Here is an 18,241-nt window from a genome sequence, read left to right on the forward strand (position 1 = left end):
TAAGATTTTGTTAGAGTCTTCCTCTGAGATCTTAAGATTTTTAATGGACGGGTAAGTTATTAATAATAAGAGATTCAAAATACCTGGGATACATCATATATACACACAATATGATCCTGTAAAGACAAGACATACGTTTCTCTAACACTACGAGGTTTTAGAAGAAGTGACACGAGACATGGTTACTTGACAAGTTTCAATGTATGTTCATATAACAAGATGCGAATACAGAAATGATTTAGCTGGTCATATATCAGATCAACTAAACTAAACTACTAAACTTTAACATCAACATCGGAGTTTACATACAAGATTTAACCTCTTGATCATCAAAGCTAATCAACATCTAAGCTCTAAGGAAGGGTTGTGAACTGATCAAAGTTGGCCCATGCCTGATTCTCCTTAATATCAGCAATGTTAAGGCCACTGCTAATCGCGGGGTTTTGATTCACAACAGGTGCATAACTAGAATTACCAAAGCACCAATCTGTCCCCAAATTTGCAGAACTAACATTTCCAGTGTTCTCCATTCTTGATTCATCAGCTGGTTTCGACGAAATCTCCAGGTTCTGAAACAACAGGGGATGTGGCTTCTGACTCTGAGAGTGTTCGAGATAGTTGGCAGTACTGCTAATCAAACCATTTTGCCGCGGGTAATTACTATTATCACCGCCATTATTGAACATCGTGTTAAGCCTATCTTGTTGTAACTTCCAGTGAAGGTCTTGGTTGATTGAACTCAAGGACTCGATAGAATAAGCCAGATTACTGTTAGAGGGGACCGTACTGTTAGAGGGGACCGTATCGTGAAGTAATCCTTCCTTGAAGCCTCCATACTTGTCTGCATGATCTTGCTTGAGTACAGAAGATGAGGAAGAAGAAGAAGATAAAGGGAAACTATTTAAGGCCATGAATTGGCTTAAATTGTTTCCCGGATTAGGTTCCAAAGTAAAATTGGACATAACATTTGATGATAAAGGTACTGTTGGAATGTCACCGAATGAAGAAACTAATTGATTGCCAACAGGAGGAGGTGCTGAAATATTGTTAAACCGCGGAAAATTTGTTAGGCCTTCTCCAAGTTGGAACTGTAGACTATTGTAGAACCTGAATCCGCCACTGTCTGAGTATGATGAGGCTCCTGAGGAGTCCTTAAAGTCTCCTGAGGAGGGCCTTGAAGAGGAAGCTCTGGAGGTTTTCTTGTTCTTGCGACAGCCACCACCAACAGGCACGTTACGTAGAGCTCCTCCCTTAGTCCAATACCTCTTACACGTCTTGCAGAAGTGTCGCGGTTGAGTGAGACTGTAATTGTTGTAGTAGCAGAACTTTGTGTTCGGAGAATCACATCTAGGGCAGTTTATGGCTGCTGGTGGCCTTGTGGCTGACATGGCCTTGCCGCGGCTACTTGGATTCTGATAGTTCCTCTCATCTTTGTTCATGTCCGACGACATCATTGGCTTGGCCTATGCACAAACCCTAGAATTAAGAAAGGGAGAGGTTACGGATACGTAATCAAAGAAAGCATGTGGGGATGAAGTGTATAATTTGGTTGTCTCTTATTGAATGGTTTCATGCATGGGGTTGAGGGGTGGTTGTGAGTTTTATTGAGACAAAGGAGAAGAAACTAGGGCATGCTGCAAAGTATTTGAGGTTAGATCTGGTGGTCTCCAGAAGAAAATAACTCATTTTTGAGGTTATATCTGTTGGTCAACACGGGCGTTCCATAAGCGGACAAGACTTGCGTCTATATCACTCCCACCCTAAAAACCGATTTCAACTAAGGCCTGTGAGTTACATACCGGTTAAAAATCTGATACATTGAAAAAGCTGGGTACAGAGGAATCATTAATTTGTGATTAGAATTTAGGAAGCTAGTAACAAAGTACAGTACTGTATAGTAAAAGATGAAAGGGAAAGAATAGAATCAGCAACTGCAACAGCAACAGTAGACATATAGCTAGGCATCTAGCTAAACACGTATCATACTCCCTCCGTTTCAAATTACAGAATATAGTCTGGTCCGCGTCTTGCATGAATTTTATAATATTATCGAAAATATACCTATACGAATTTTAATTCCGAATTCACTCTCGAATCAGTTTTCGATTTTCAAAATTCTGGTTCCGTCACTCTGATGCTTACGAGTTTTTTGAATTTGGGGTGTTGTCCTGTGTACAAAAAATTCTATGAATATCTTGTGTAGGTCCAAAAATATGCATTTAAACATATACTGTGATCCCCAGCCCGGCAGAGCCATAACAATCTATAGCCGTATATGCAGGCAAAACAGCTACTACGTACTTTTTTTCATTGTCTCTTAACTACCATGTTCTGTCTTTTTCACCCCGTTTCCACCTCCACCTCCCTCTTTTACTACACTGCACAGCTGTAATTTTGCTATGGCTTTCGGGATTTCGGAATAGGTGGGGCTAAAATATATACTATTTTTGTCCTCCTCCGTTATCGTGGTGAAAAAGAGCTCAACATATATTTTAAAACTCTTCGTGGGCATGAAAAGTCCGTAACTTAAGTTTCTTTTTAAATACATATTTTTATAATATTTTTAGAATAAATGTTATGGAGGTATTTCTATTTCATATTCATTATGCGGTAAAAAAAATAAGGCTTATATTAGAAACTAAATATAGTTTCACATACTTTTCCACCAAAAGAAGTTCTTATTTCCGAAAAATAATGTTAACCAAACGGCTGAAAAATATAATTTCATAAATTCTTTTTGACCATTCCTTCTTCTGAATAAAAATTTAATCTTTAAACTTTTATAAGAAAAACTTATTAAAAATAAGTTATGATTCTATACTTTACATAGACCTTAAAATGCTTTGATAAATCTTTGCAGATGAAGAGATGTCAAAGTACACTGAGAGGCGCAAGAAAATGTATACCAAGCTCTAAAGAAATAAAAGGGAAGTAGCTAGGAAATATTATTTTAAGCTGGTTCAGCCGGAGTTTCAGCCTCGATTAGCCCTCTATTCCGCCATGGCCAAGATGACCTTTAAAATGCATGCCAAGCTGTAAAGAAACGAAAAAGAAGGAGGAATTATCATTTTAAGCTTTTGAATATCAGCAGGAACTTGATATAAATCTTCAAATAATCATTAACTAAATGTCAGGATTCAGAAAAAAAATTAAAAACTAAAATTATAGATTTAATTATAGATTTAGCCGGAATTTCAGCCTGGATTAGCCCTTAATTCCGCCATGGCCGAGATGACCTTAGAATTGAAAAGGACGTGACCATGAAGCGGAATATGTGAAGCAAAACAGTTAAAGAAAGGCATGCAACTAGAGTAAACCAACAGTATGTTAGGTGACACATATATACACATTATGCAATTCATTGTGTCACTTGTTTATAGCTATTAGATAAGTTATAATGTGTGTATATGATCTAGCACGAGATGACAGATACAGGGGAGAGGGAAGGAGCTCGTGACGAAGAGGGCTGGATTCCCGTGAGATTAGAACCAAACAAGAGGGCAAGACATGCACAAAATATACTAACAATCGAGTTGCTGATTATGATGTTTTCCGTCTTTTGACTATCGTGAAAAAATTTTGGATTTGGATCGGGATTCGTTGCATTTTTCGGAAGAAATTTTCGTGTTTGGAAAATAATTTGTTTTTTTGGGAATAAACCTTGGGAAGACATTTATCGGAAACTAGGCGAAAAGTAGAAATTCAAGAAGATTATTTTGTAGAATATTTTCTGACAAATAAACGGAGACCGGAGTTTGACAAATAATTTAGAGTTTAACATGGCAAATTCACATGGATTTCGAAACTCTTATTTCACATCTTATGAGTTTTGGTAGAAAAAATATTTGTTTGTGTAATAAGGCTAAAACTAATTACTTAAAGTCATAAATAAGTTAAAAATTGATTTAAAAACAGAAATAAGTAAAAAAAATGGCTTAAGTTAGTTTGAGATATTTTTTTCGGTAACTTAATTTCTTAAAACTTTTTTTTATTTATGAAAGTTACTCTGTTACCCATCCAATAAGTCATTAACAAGTCAAAATTAATCAAACAGATATTTAAAGTTCACATCTTATCAGTTATCACAATAAAATTACGTTAAAGTCAAGTTTTAAACTCAATCAAACGAGCTCCCGATCATGTACAACAGAATCTGATATGAGCACATACAGTATATGTACCTGATAGCTTACAACCTCTCAGTGTTATCAGTTTTTGACCATGTCAAGTGAATGCAACAGTAGAAGCAAAGGAGTAAGCTCTTATAACAGTTGGGAAGACCTTCAAGTGCATATTTATCATGTATAGACTAATTATGCAGATCATCATTCCAACTACCATCTAACAATATATCCAGGTACCTCAAATGCAGTAAAGAAAATCACAGAATCACGAAGATGTCGCCATACAAACAAGACAGTATCTTCAAATGGCATATTTGTCAGTCACAAACTTAATTTGATGATCAACGACGCTCCCTTTTAACAATATGTCCAAGAACACAGTCTTTAATTGTCATAGAGCCTTAGAATTTCCATCAGAAGGATGAAATAACATATTAAAACCTCTGTTTTTTACCCTTAAGGAAAGTACTTCTCTATTAAAGGATCACCTCTGAGCCACGCTGTTTCTGAAAATGCCTCTTTCGCAGCTCCTCCTCCCCAAAATTGGTTTTAAGCAGCGAAAAATGAAAGATACAAGTATTGCAGAATGACAAAGAATGAGAAGATTATCAGAACATCCGCAAATTATTTTTATTTAAATAGCCATTTCATGTACATCAACAGATATATAGAGGAATGGCTTCGATCCATATTCTTAGACGTGAGCCTAATTAACCATAGACACAACAACACTCCTTCAGTATAGGAATGCAGCCTCCTCCGGGGAACCCTGAGTCTCTGCATAACTCGTCGCAATCAATCCCCAAGTCTGCACATTTTCCAAGACATTCGCCAATAGTTCCTTTTTCTCTAATCGCGGAAACTGAAAGAAAAAAGATTATCACATCACGGTCTATATATTTCATTTTACTACTATGGTCTTTTATGCTTATGTGCACATTCAAATACAAAAATATTGCAAGATTATCTGTATAAATCTCATGATGAACATACATACCAAGCGCGACAATTAGCAAAACAAGTGAAAACCATATCACAATTTTCTTAGCAATGAAAGAAAAACTCATGTTTTCCATTGATCTCTTTCAAGAAGTATTGACTAGTTTATATACAGACAGACGATTTCACTCTATCTCTCGTCTCTGTCTATCTCTTGTCTATCTGCTTGAGAGCTTACGTATGAGCTCATCTACAAGACCATTTTCTACTCAATTTTATATTTCAATACGAAAGAACCTAATATAAAGTTTACAGTACTTTCGTAGCTTATAGATGTTCAAACAACATCTTAACTTATAGTTTGTCATTTTGACCTCGAAGGATCGAAGTTTCAATCATCTTGTTGGAGCATCTTATACATGGACAAGGGTCCAAGGCTTGCCAAAAATCACCAGATGGTGTTTTATTTTCAAAAACTAACTAAAGGCATGAGTAAATAGTTGCGATTTGTGAAACATTGATCTACTTTGTGGGAAATGATGAGTAAATAGTATAGTTTTGGGGTTCCAGAGTTTAACTACAACACCATTTTTTCGATACAAACATAAACACTACAAACATTTACACATTTGGTGGAGGGCTGCTTATTTAATACGCTATGCTTTGTTTGATTATAACATTGTGTATGCCCATACGACATGTCTACGGTCTACATACTTGCATCAAGCAAAAACTTTAGTAGCTTATAGTTGTTTGAATGAACAACGTACATCTTAACTGAATTTGTCATTGGAAGAATTGAAGTTTTTAATCCTCTTGTTGGAGCATCTTATACAACACCAAGGGCCTAAGGCTTGCAAAAAATCAGCGGGATGCTGTCATGTTGTTATCTTCTTATCTGTACATGTCGGAAAATATATTTATATCAACTTTTATTAATCTGAACTGATATTATATAGTCAAGGCCTTAAAGTACATATGTTGATCATCATAAACTCCCGGATTAAAAAGTTCCAAGCACCTGAAGTGCAGCAATGGTCGTTGTAGGAGCATAGAGATCGTGGGACAAACAAGTTAATTCATTGGTGAATGGAAGTACGGCAGAATGTCAATCGAAAGAAGAATATTGAAACACGCTCTTATTAATTTATTAGCCATCGCAGGTACATTAGCACACAGAGAGAAATGGCTCTAATACTTATCCTCGGGTGAGAGTTTAGCTACCAGTTCAAACAACAACAATCCTTAAACGGCGGAAGACAGACTCCCACGGCATATCCAGAGCCTTTGCACGCATAATCACAGTCCATGTCCAACTCCTTGCATTTGTTAAAGCAACTTCCAAACCGCCCTGCCTCGCTAATTGCAGACTCTGGAACCAAATGCACAATGAAAAATTAGCTGTAATTGTGTTGTTGTGTGCAAAAAATAGTGTGTAGTGCATAAATCTCGTAATAAACATATTAAATACCGAGAGAAACTACTAGCAAAATAAGTGCAATTGATATCACCAGTTTCTTCATGTTCTCCATCTTGTCACCGGAGCAATACTGATAGCTATCCAAGAGTTTGAACCACCTTATATATATCCTCGCTATTTACTAGAACTCGTCATGTGCATATCTGTTTTTGCTTACGGGCATGTATTTATTCTCAACTAAAATTGTCTTTGACCGCCTAAATTTTTGACTATACATCTCTTTCTTTGTTTTTGTTCTTCAAAGATGACTAGACAATCCTAGGAGATAAGAAACAATGGACCTAAATGATGATATTATATTTATATAATTATATTATATTTTGAGAAAATAAATAAAAACAGTGTAGAAATAAGAAATAACTTATAAAAGATTAATATAAAACTAATTACTTCTATTCATTTATAAATTATGTTAACTAAATAAAATGAATTTTACTTTGATTTTCATTATTTGTATGTGATATTATTATATATGTATTACAATCGCCCCACCTATATTATCTTATCTAATCATATTAATTTTGTATTAAAGGATATGTTTTGTCTAAATGTTATTTTGCTCTGTTATTTTGTCAAATAAATAACATAATTTATAATATTAGGGAAAAACTATTTTAACATTTGATATAAATTTAGCTTCTTTTTTTTGACAGATATAAGTGTTAATATATAAATAAACACAATAACAACATTTAATTTGATCATGGAAGAAAGCTTTTAAGTAAATTGTTGATTCCGAATGGCTCACCGTCGGATACAAGATTTTGTTTTAGTGACTGCCGGAGAAAAATAAAGGACCCGTCACGGGTGTGTCAATGGGTTGAGAATTTGAGATCATGACTTCGATTCTCCACGAAGTTATGGTAATAAATGAAATAAATAAATGGACTGTATATTGGAGGGGTAAGAATGTGTTAACAGTTTTTTCGAACTAGTGTCAGAATGCTGGAGTTAAAAAAAATATATTCAAAAATAAAGGGAGTAAAACTTGTTACTCTGTAGTTACAATTATACACATTTAGCACGACTTTGATACGTATCGGTAGATGATGCTTTAATTAAGCGAAGACACAACACTACTCTTTTAGAAGGCATGCTCCTACTGCAAACCTCAAGCCGTAGTTTCTCCGACACGTATCGCCCCTGCGATACTTTTTCGAGGTGAATCATAATCTCAACACATATCTTCAGGTGGTAATTGTGTCATTTTTGGGAATTCATCAGTCGATAGACATTATCAAAATCGTCAGAGCCTCAGAGGGGGCTGAAATTTACAAGACTGTGACTCACACGTCTTGCCAGTCTATATTCAGTCCTTTTTTAAATTATACTCTCTCGGTCCCACTGGATAGTATACATCGGGGGACGGGGATTCGACACGGACTTTAATAGTCCCGTAAAGTATAATTGTATAATTTATTTTTATTCAGAAATAAAATCTTACAAATAAGTTACGGAAGTATATTTTATAAAAGTATTAAAATATGTATCGAGCAGTTGAAAAAACCCGTATAAAATTAAATAAGACAAAGGAAGAACATGTCATTCTACATCGCACCATAGTTAAAATTATTACAACCAAGTGCAAAGTTCTGCCGGGGTACTGGGTTCATTCGGAGGATCTGATGAATTGATCGGAATTGCTTTTCAATATTCTGAAAAGAATAAATGATTGTAATTAATATCATATACTACCTCCACTACCTATGAAATCAATATATTTAAAATTGGTAGACCCGGAGAAATAATAACAAAAAAATTCATATACCCCATAAACAGTGTCTTAACTGCTAATTCAGCCATAAATTCTACAATATCGCCATCAAAGAATCTTGTGAGAATCACTATTCCGAAAATTCTCTATTTATTGAAAAATCTTGATAAATCTTCGAATGATTTTTAAAACATATTTGATCGATTATATTTCGATATAATCGAAAATCCCGGATTTATCAAACAAGATCTCCGATGAGTTATGAATAAATCCACCTGCTACTTCTGATTCTCTGATTCCCGATTCCTAGAGAACTAACAATCATATGAAAAATAATATTTTTATTTTATTTTCCAATTAATTAAACCAACTAGAGTGTTCTACATTTTAAATTTCTCCCAGCTTCACTCATCACTTCCCAATTCCATCCGCCATCTTTCCTCTCCCTCTTGCAGTAAACATGCACAGGTAATGACAAAAATTATTTTATGATTATTCCACCAACTCGGATTTATTTAATTTATTTTTACTCATTTCATTTCAGACGTACTCCAATACGAGGAAAAACACCCTCCGTTCCCGTCCTCGATCCCCGAACCCGAAAACTAAAATTCCTAAACCGATTCAGTGTTCTTGCTCGTGGCGCTTCCTTGGCCATCGACCCTCTATTCCTCTTTGCCATAACAGCCTCCCCTGGTCCGAAACCATGCATTTATATTGACGGCACTATGTTATTATTCGCCACCTTGTTACGCACTTTTGTCGATTTATTACATGGCATGCATCTCTGGCTGAAGTTCAGGATGGCTTACGTGGCCAAAGAGTCGCTGGTCAGCGGCAGCGGAGAGCTGGTGTGGGATGCACGCGCCGTCGTGAAGAAGTATGTTGGGTCGCTCAAGGGCTTTTGGTTCGACGTGTATGTCATATTTCCGGTTCCGCAGGTAAGGACAACATGCATTAATTATTTTTTTATTTGAAAATCTAAATCTGGATTTCAGTAGGTATAAATTTTATATTCTTATTTATTTGGAATAGTAATGATAAGATACCGAATAATTTCTTGAATTTATATGAAATAAGAAAGAATAAAATACAAAATATTGGTTGACTTTCATCTATTTCAGACAACAAAATGAAATAATATATGACCATCATATTACAAACTTGAAATTTCAGACAACAAAATGAAAATTTGGTACAATTCGATTGTCAATTTATACTTCACTCAATAAAAAATAAAGCGTGTCTTGATTTAATTCATGTTTAATTTTTTTGTTTTTTAAAAATGCGTTCAATCAATTTTTATTAACTAAATAATCCGGATACAAGTTGAGAACCATCTAGAAAATATATAGGGGGTGTTTGGATGATTGTTGGGAATGGGAATGGGAATGGGGAATGGGAATGGGGGATATGGGAATGGAGGGTATGGGAAATGGTAACCCAAGGCGTGTGGAGGTATTGATTTACCCTTCAAGAGATAATGAGGTTCCCATTCCAAGCAAAAATTTTACTAATCCAAACACAATGTATGAGTATTAGGTTCCGATTCCCGTTAACCGGGCTCATTAATCATCAACCAAACGCCCCCATAGTAATTTTGCTATGCAAATTATGTTCCGTGCAAGATTAGTTTAATCATGAAAATAATTAATTAATTTGATGATATATTTGCGGGACCCGAGAGGAATAGGATTTTACACAAAAATTGGCTAAATTTGGAATATGGGTGATACTGGTAATTTTTAAGTCACATCCAGATGTGATCTTGGATTAATTAAAAGCACTTAGCTTCTTATCTTCGCATGTTTATTCCAAGAAAATTGCAGGCTGAAAACGCAAAATTTGATAGTAACGGTATTGTATTTTGATACAATTCAGAAAGTAAATTAATGATATGCGTTGTCAATACTGCAGGCTGTATACTGGTTAATATTACCAAAACTACTAAAAGAAGGAAAGGTAGAAAGTGTAATGACTATAACTCAGACAATCTTCTTGCTGCAATTTTTTACTAAGCTGTACCACAGCTTCTACCTAATGCGAGGAGTCAAGAAGGTCACAGGCTACATTTTCGGCACTGCTTGGTGGGGTTTAATCCTCAATCTCATCGCTTATTTTCTTGCTTCACATGTATGGAAATGCCTTGGCTTGTACTTATGTTCATAAATTCCGCTAATTTTTGTTTAGTAATGATTTTGAGGTAGCTTTTTGAATGTTATTGAATTTGATGTGTCGTTGTGAAAAATTAGGTGTCAGGGGGGTTCTGGTATATACTGGCGATGCAACGTGTTGCAGAATGCCTGAAGAAACAATGCCTTGAAAGCAAACATTGTGAGACACTTTCTTGGACTTGTCCAAGAGAGATTTGTTACAGCAGCTTTGCAAATTTGTGTCTTGCCAATTCCACCATGAAGGCCAATTTCTCGACCTGCATGGACCAAAACGGAGATTTTCCTTATGGAAACTATGCCTTTGTGCTGCCTCTCGTTATTAAGAACTCTAACGTTGTCAAAATTCTCTATTCGGACCTCTGGGGACTCATGTCTCTCAGGTATACAATTAGTACTGACAAAAAATCTCTGTGCAGTCTCTCTGTATTTGGATTTTGTCATTCGTTTCTTATGATTTCGTGGGAATCTATTTTGTTTTTTTTTATTAACTGCATTATGGGGTTATGTTTGTAGCACTATGGGCAGTAATTTCACCCCTACGAGTCGGTCAATTGAAGTGATTTTTGCCATAATCATGGTGCTGGCAGGCTTGGCACTCTTTACTTGTCTAATCGGGAATATCCAGGTGATCATATTCAAGATTTTTGTAAACTTCTTTTGTCTTCAGATCGAGTCATATAAAAGCAAATTATTGCATAGTTTCAATCAAAGTTTCGGGACTGGACTATTAACTGAAGACAATGTTTAGGTGTTTTTTTACTCTGTGACACCTAGACGGAGACAAATGCAATTGAGATACAGAGACATCAAGTGGTGGATGGAACGGAGACAGCTACCACTGGAGCTGAGGGAAAGAGTCCGACTTTATGAACTCGAGAGATGGAAAAGTATAGGTGGCCAAGATGAGATGCAACTCATGAAAAATATGCCGGATGGACTGAGAAGAGATATCAAGCGTTATCTCTGCTTGGACTTGGTGAGAAAGGTTAGGCCCGGACTGCAAGCTATTTTAGCGTTTATATTCTAAAAAGAGTAACAAATTTGATATATTTGAACCAAATTAGTGAGGAATTTGATATTTATCCCGCAAGATTTGTGAATTGTTATCTAGAACAACTTGTGAGATGGATTTCTTCTGGTTCAATATCGATAAAAAGACTTTCTTCTAATGATCCAGGTACCACTGTTTGACAACTTGGATGACCTTATCCTCGACCACATTTGTGACCGGGTTATACCCATGATCTACTCTAAAGATGAAAAGGTAATCCAGAAATTATATCTCTAATTTATAATGATCAATCCTTAAGCAATTTCTTGATTAATGTGTAATACGCACAGATTCTGAAAGAAGGTGAACCAGTACAGCGCATGGTGTTCATCGTAAAAGGTTATGTTCTGAGAAGGCAAAACATCACAAAGGGCATGGTAACAACCACTTTGATTGAACCCGGTGGCTTCATTGGAGATGAACTCATCTCCTGGTGCCTTCGTATGCCATTTGTAGATCGTTTCCCGCCTTCATCAGCAACATTCACTTGCTTGGACCCTATTGAGGCATATGGTCTTGATTCTGATCAGCTTCAATATATAACAAATCATTTTCGTTACACATTCTTACGTGGAGAACTTAAGTACAAAACAAGGTATTACTCTTCAAATTGGAGGTCATGGGCTGCTGTCAATATACAATTTGCCTGGAGACGATACTTGCAGAGGACTCGAGGTAATTCTATGAATCGTGGCACGGGTAATGGTGGTAGCAGTGACCAGAAACTCCGCCACTATGCTGCAATGTTCATGTCCCTGAGGCCTAAAGACCACCTCTACTAAATTACTACTTTCTTCATAATTTTGTTTTTATAGACTGATAAAGTCAGTACTTTCATGCAATCATTTCTGAATGTCAAAGAACAGAGAATATCAAAAGCCCTTCTATTATTTTGTTTAAAAAGCCATTTCATATACAATAAGAGAAATAGCTTTGATACATATTCTTGGATGAGATTTTAACTATTAATACAACAACAGGAGTTCAGAAGGCAAGTTCCTCCGATAAACTGCAAGGTTTTGCAATACGCATCACAATCATCTGGGGTCTTACATTTATAAAAACAATATCCAGCATCATCAGCAGACACTGAAAAAAAAAACTGTTAGGAATAATTAATTTTAGGGAAACTGGCAAAATACTCGTGTTTTCAGACTTATTTTCAAAAATACTATCGAAGTTTAAATAAGGTTGCAATGTTTATTGAAAATAATTGATTTTCATGTTATTAGTATTGGCATTGCAAACGAGGTTGCTTATATGTTTGCACCGTATTTTTTTAGATATTTTTTAAATCGCCCTTAATTTTACTATGCTCTCGGTATATGCTAATGTGCACATGAAAAAAAATAAAATAATCGTAAGTGTATGTGCATCAATCTTGTGATGAACATCCATACCAAGCGAGACGATCAGCAAAGTAAGTGAAATCCATATCACAAGGATCTTGGCAATGAAAGAAAAACTCATGTTCTCCATTTTTGTTCAATCTACTTGTGTATTACTAGTATGATCTACAAAACGACTCTGATGACTCCTTATATAGTTAATGACCCTCATCTCTTTCTGTCTAGTTGCAAGCTTAATACCAGTAGCGGATAACAGAAATAAGCTACAGCTGCATAAAAGAACAAGCTACAGATAACAAAAACAAAATACTACTGCATAAAAAAATCTGAAAGATATTCAATTGAGATTTTTAGGCATTTTTTTCTTCATATGATATCTATGTGCATTCAATTCGGATTTTTTAAAACGTATTAGAATCTTGGGATATTCAAATAATTTAGAAGATCTTGTATTCAATCAAAATTTCATATTGTGTGTTTAAATATCTTGTGATATTCGGTTGACAGTTTTAAAATCAATTAGAATCTTATATGATTTTTTTGGATTTTATAAACTGATGGAATTTTTTAGAATTGTGCAGTTTATTTTACGTTTTTAATCCCTGCAAAATCTGCCAAGATTTGAAGGATTGTGCTAGACCCCGTGTAAAATCGAAATCACCTAAATCCATTAAAATAAATAAATTATTTATAATCTATTAAAATTCAAATTAAATACACACCCCAACCTGCGATATGATTGTTCACATTGATTGCGATATTCTATTAAAATCCGAACTTAATACATCTATAACCGTATATTTGAAGATAAGATTGTTATTGATTAATGTTTATAGTGGAGATTACACATTATTTTCTATCGAATTTAAAAATGTAGCTAAATATTCAAGTTCACAAAGACCAATTTCAATTATCATGTTTTAAATAATTGGTGCCCGCCGCTACTATGCTTTTCTTTAAAGGAATGGCTTAGTTTTAAAAAAGGGTTAATAGCCAAAAGGATCACTAAACTCATGACCAACTTGTAATTGGGTCATTGAACTCAAAAAATTTGCAAATAGATTTAGTCATGTGATCCATCTGCAAGCTTTTTAAGTTCAGTGACCCAATTGCAACTTCGTCATGAGTTCAATGATCATTTTGCCTATTAATTAACCCTTTTAAAAAATGACTTATAAATTAAGGGAAATCATTCTTTTAAAAGAAAAAAAAACAGAATCTATCTCATGAATTTTAAAATTTGGTCATTTTCAAGTTTGATCTAAAATAGTGTTGTCATTAATTACCTCATGCTTATTATTAATGTTTGAGTGCGTTAGTGCACAACAATTAATTCATGTATCGAATAGTATGTTCTTCCAAGAATCTGGGGCCTGGGCAGAACATCATGACCATAGCTTTTCACCTTTCAAGCTCATTTAACTTCTTATCTCAAGTAGTTGCCGCAATTCCACATAGAGCTTCTACACCTTGTAGAGCAAAAAAATAACCTCCTTTTAACGCTCGGCACTTTTATAATTTTTTGACCTCAAATTGGAGGTCATGGGTTGCTGTCAATATACAATTTGCCTGGAGACGATACTTGCAGAGGACTCGAGGTAATTTTATGAATCGTGGCACGGGTAATGGTGGTAGCAGTGACCAGAAACTCCGCCACTATGCTGCAATGTTCATGTCCCTTAGGCTTAAAGACCACCTCTACTAAATGACTACTTTCTTCAAAATTTTGTTTCTGAAGACTGATAAAATCAGTACTTTCATGCAATCATTTCTGAATGTCAAAGAACAAAGAGAATATCAGAAGCCCTTCTATTATTTTGTTTAAAAAGCCATTTCATATACATTAAGAGAAATAGCTTTGATACATATTCTTGGATCAGATTTTAATTATTAAGACAACAACAGGAGTTCAGAAGGCAATTTCCTCCCGGAAACTGCAAGTGTTTGCAAAACGCATCACAGTCATCTGGGCTCTTACATTTATAAAAACAATATCCAGCTTCATCAGCAGACACTGAAAGAAAAAGAAAAAAAAAGAAAAGCTATTAAGAACAATTAATTTTACGGAAACTTGCAAAAATACTCGTGTTTTCACTTATTAACAAAAATACTGTAGAAGTTGTAAATAAGGTTGGAATGTTTATCGAAAATGATTGATTTTCAGGTTAGTGGCATTGCAAACGAGGTTGTATATATGGTTGCACCGTATTTTTTCATTTGTTTTAAAATCGCCCTTAATTTTACTATGCTCTCAGTATGCTAATCTGCACATGAAAAAAGAAGAAGAAGATAATCGCAAGTTTATGTGTATCAATCTCAAGATAGACATGCATACCAAGCGAGACGATTAGCAAAATAAGTGAAATCCATATCACAAAGATCTTGGCGATGAAAGAAAAACTCATGTTCTCTCCATTTTTGTTCAATCTAATTGTGTATTACTAGTATGATCTACAAAAGACTCTTATGACTCCTTATATATAAAGTCATTTAATAAGAGAGGGCAAATATACATATAAGATAACATAAATAAGATATAACTGCCATGAAGATATCTGAAAGATATTTAATTAAGATTTTTAAGCGTTTTTTCATTCATGAAATTTATAGTATTCAATTAGGATTTTTTAAAACGAATTAGAATCTTAAGATATTCAATTGAAATTTTAAATAATTCTAAAAAAATCTTGTATTCAATCAAAATTTATGTTGTGCTTAAATATTTTGTGATATTCGGTTGATAGTATCAAAATCAATTAGAATCTCATGATATTCGAAACACCGATGATTTTTTTGGATTTTATAAATTGATAGATTATTTTAGAATTGTTCGGTTCATATTATGTTTCTAGAATGCCCTTCATAATTTGCCAAGATTAAAGGATCATGCTTCATGTGTATTCAATCCAAATTTTAATGGATTGCATGTGGTTTTAATTCTACGTGGCCAATTTGAGGTAAAATGTTTTAGAGTTGATATAAAATTCTTAAAATTTAAGTATAATATATCAAAATCTGGTGGATCTGGTGTTATTTCTATAAACATAAAATATATCAATACCACAAAATTCTTCATTTTATAAAATTCAAAAAAAAATCGGAGATTTTGAGGCCCATCAAATTTTCATGAATCTTAAATAATCTTAATTGAATATCAACATATTTTTTTGGAAATAACGGAGGTCTCAAAAAAGATATCCCAATTTTTTTTCCAAAAATTGATATATCAAGTTATTGTTGGTTACTCCCTTATAATTAAATATAAATATAATGAGTTCTCCTCCATGTACATTCATTTCACTAATTAAAATGTCATGTGTTTTTTGGAGTTATTTTAGTATCCCTAGCATTGCTTTAATTTAAAATATCAAAACACCCTCTTATTATATTGTTTGGGAATCCATTTCACATACACTGTCCTACATAGAGAAATGACTTTATATTTATTTTAGATTTAGACGACAGTTTAATTAAAAGTAACAAAAGCCATTTCATAAACGTTAATCCACATAGAGAAATAACTTAAATACATATTTTTGGATTTAATTAACACAACAACAGTTGTTCAGCATGCAAGTTCCTCCAATAAACTGCAAGTTTCTGCAAAACGCATCACAATCATCTTGGCCTTTACATTTAAAAAAACATGTTGTAGCATCATCACCAGCAGACACTGAAACAAAAATATTTTATTAAGAATAATCAATTTTACTATGCTAATTATGTGCACAATCAAAAAAAATTATCATAAGTATATGTGTATCAATCTTGTGATGAACATCCATACCAAGCGAGACGATCAGCAAAGCAAGTGAAATCCATATCATAAGGATCTTGGCAATGAAAGAAAATCCCATGTTCTCCATTTTTGTTCTATCTACTTGTGTATTACTGGTATATATGATCTATAAAAGACTCACTGGTTGCAAGCTTAATAACAACAGATAGTAGCAGATAACAGAAATGAGCTGTAGCCGCATAAAAGAACAAGCTACAGATAACAACAATAAGTTATAACTGCATAAGAAAATCTACAAAATATTTAATTGAGATTTTTAAGTATTTATTTATTATTAAAATTTGTGTGTATTCAATCTGGATTTTTTGAAAATTAAATTCTCGGGGTATTCAATTATGATTTTAAGTAATTCTAAGAAATCTTGTATTCAATGAGAATTTTATATTGTGCTTAAATATCTTGTGATATTCGATTGATAATATTTAAAATCTGATGGATTCGATGAGTTTTTTTGGATTTTATAAATTGATGAATTTTATAGAATTGTTCAGCTTATTTTATGTATATAGAACCCTCCATAATCTGCGTAGATTTGAAGTATTATGCTTCATGTTGTAGTCAATCGAGATTTTGATATGTTGTATGTGGTTTTGATTTTACGTGGAGTCTAAATGTTTTAGAGTTGATATAAAGTACTTAGTTAGAATTTAAGTATAATATATCAAAATCGGGTGGATTGTGGTGTGATTTCTGTAAACATAAAATATAACAATCTCACGATATCCATCAATTTATAAAATCTAAAAACTTGGATATTGAATGTCATCAAATTTTCATGAATTTTGAATAATCTCAATTGAATACCACCATATTTTTTAACATAATTTTTAGAGAAATAATAGAGGTCCCAAAAGGAATATACCATTTTTTTTCCAAAAAATTTATGTATCAATTTGTTGTTGGTTATTCTCTTGTAATTATTAATATAATTATTAATATAGTGAGTTCCCTGCATGTACATTCATTTCACTAATTAAAATATGTCATATGTTTCTTTAGGAGTTATTTTGATACCCCTAGCATTGTTCTAATTTAAAATTTCTTATTATCACATTTTCTTAATAATTTAAAATCCTAATCATTTCAGGATGTCAAAGAACAAAGAGAATATCAAAACGCCCTCTTATTATTTTGTTTCAGAATCCATTTCACATGCACTAATCCACATAGAGAAATGGCTTTGTTACATATTTTAGATGATACTCTAGTTTAATTAAAAATACAACAACATGATTTGATAATGCAAACTCCTCCCTTAGCCCCGATATTCTGGTCTAGGCAAAACTGATTGCAATCCCCCACGTCCGAGCAACTTGCCAAACAGATTCCATTCTGTCCTATCTTGCTGGTCGCAGACACTGAAACAAAAAGACCAATCTGAATTATTAATTTTCCGAAACTGATCAATACCATGTAGTATCCACATTTATCAAAATAAATCAGAGCCTGTATAATGTATATATGTAGCAAGTGTACATGGATAAATCTGGTGATGAACATACATACCAAGTGAGACGATTAGCAAAATAAGTGAAATCCATATCACAAGTTTCTGGGCGAGCGAAGAAAAACTCATGTTCTCCATTTGGTTCTATCTGCTTTTGGATCACT

At 33.9% G+C, this 18,241-nt stretch overlaps 2 protein-coding genes and 1 long non-coding RNA gene across 3 annotated transcripts; 1 reads left to right on the forward strand and 2 right to left on the reverse strand.

Annotated features, from left to right (window-relative positions):
- Nucleotides 1–167: 167 nt before the first annotated feature.
- On the reverse strand, nucleotides 168–1,656 carry LOC108199194 (dof zinc finger protein DOF5.7). Its single transcript, XM_017366929.2, has one exon. It carries the CDS (start codon nucleotides 1,452–1,454, stop codon nucleotides 354–356), a length of 1,101 nt encoding a protein of 366 aa, XP_017222418.1. The 5' UTR covers nucleotides 1,455–1,656; the 3' UTR covers nucleotides 168–353.
- Nucleotides 1,657–6,169: 4,513 nt separating this feature from the next.
- LOC108199203 (uncharacterized) lies at nucleotides 6,170–6,662 on the reverse strand. The gene is made up of 2 exons (XR_001802329.1): nucleotides 6,535–6,662; nucleotides 6,170–6,435 (listed from the first exon to the last, which is right to left on the reverse strand). It is a non-coding gene; the product is annotated as an uncharacterized LOC108199203 (long non-coding RNA).
- Nucleotides 6,663–8,717: 2,055 nt separating this feature from the next.
- Nucleotides 8,718–12,264, forward strand: LOC108198564 (cyclic nucleotide-gated ion channel 2). Its single transcript, XM_017366314.2, has 8 exons — nucleotides 8,718–8,725; nucleotides 8,802–9,198; nucleotides 10,175–10,390; nucleotides 10,510–10,811; nucleotides 10,945–11,056; nucleotides 11,180–11,416; nucleotides 11,609–11,695; nucleotides 11,773–12,264. The coding sequence occupies exons 1-8, from the start codon at nucleotides 8,718–8,720 to the stop codon at nucleotides 12,262–12,264; spliced, it is 1,851 nt and encodes a 616-aa protein (XP_017221803.1).
- Nucleotides 12,265–18,241: the final 5,977 nt, after the last annotated feature.

Source organism: Daucus carota, chromosome 8, assembly GCF_001625215.2.
Source record: "Daucus carota subsp. sativus chromosome 8, DH1 v3.0, whole genome shotgun sequence".
Classification (NCBI taxonomy): Eukaryota; Viridiplantae; Streptophyta; class Magnoliopsida; order Apiales; family Apiaceae; genus Daucus; species Daucus carota.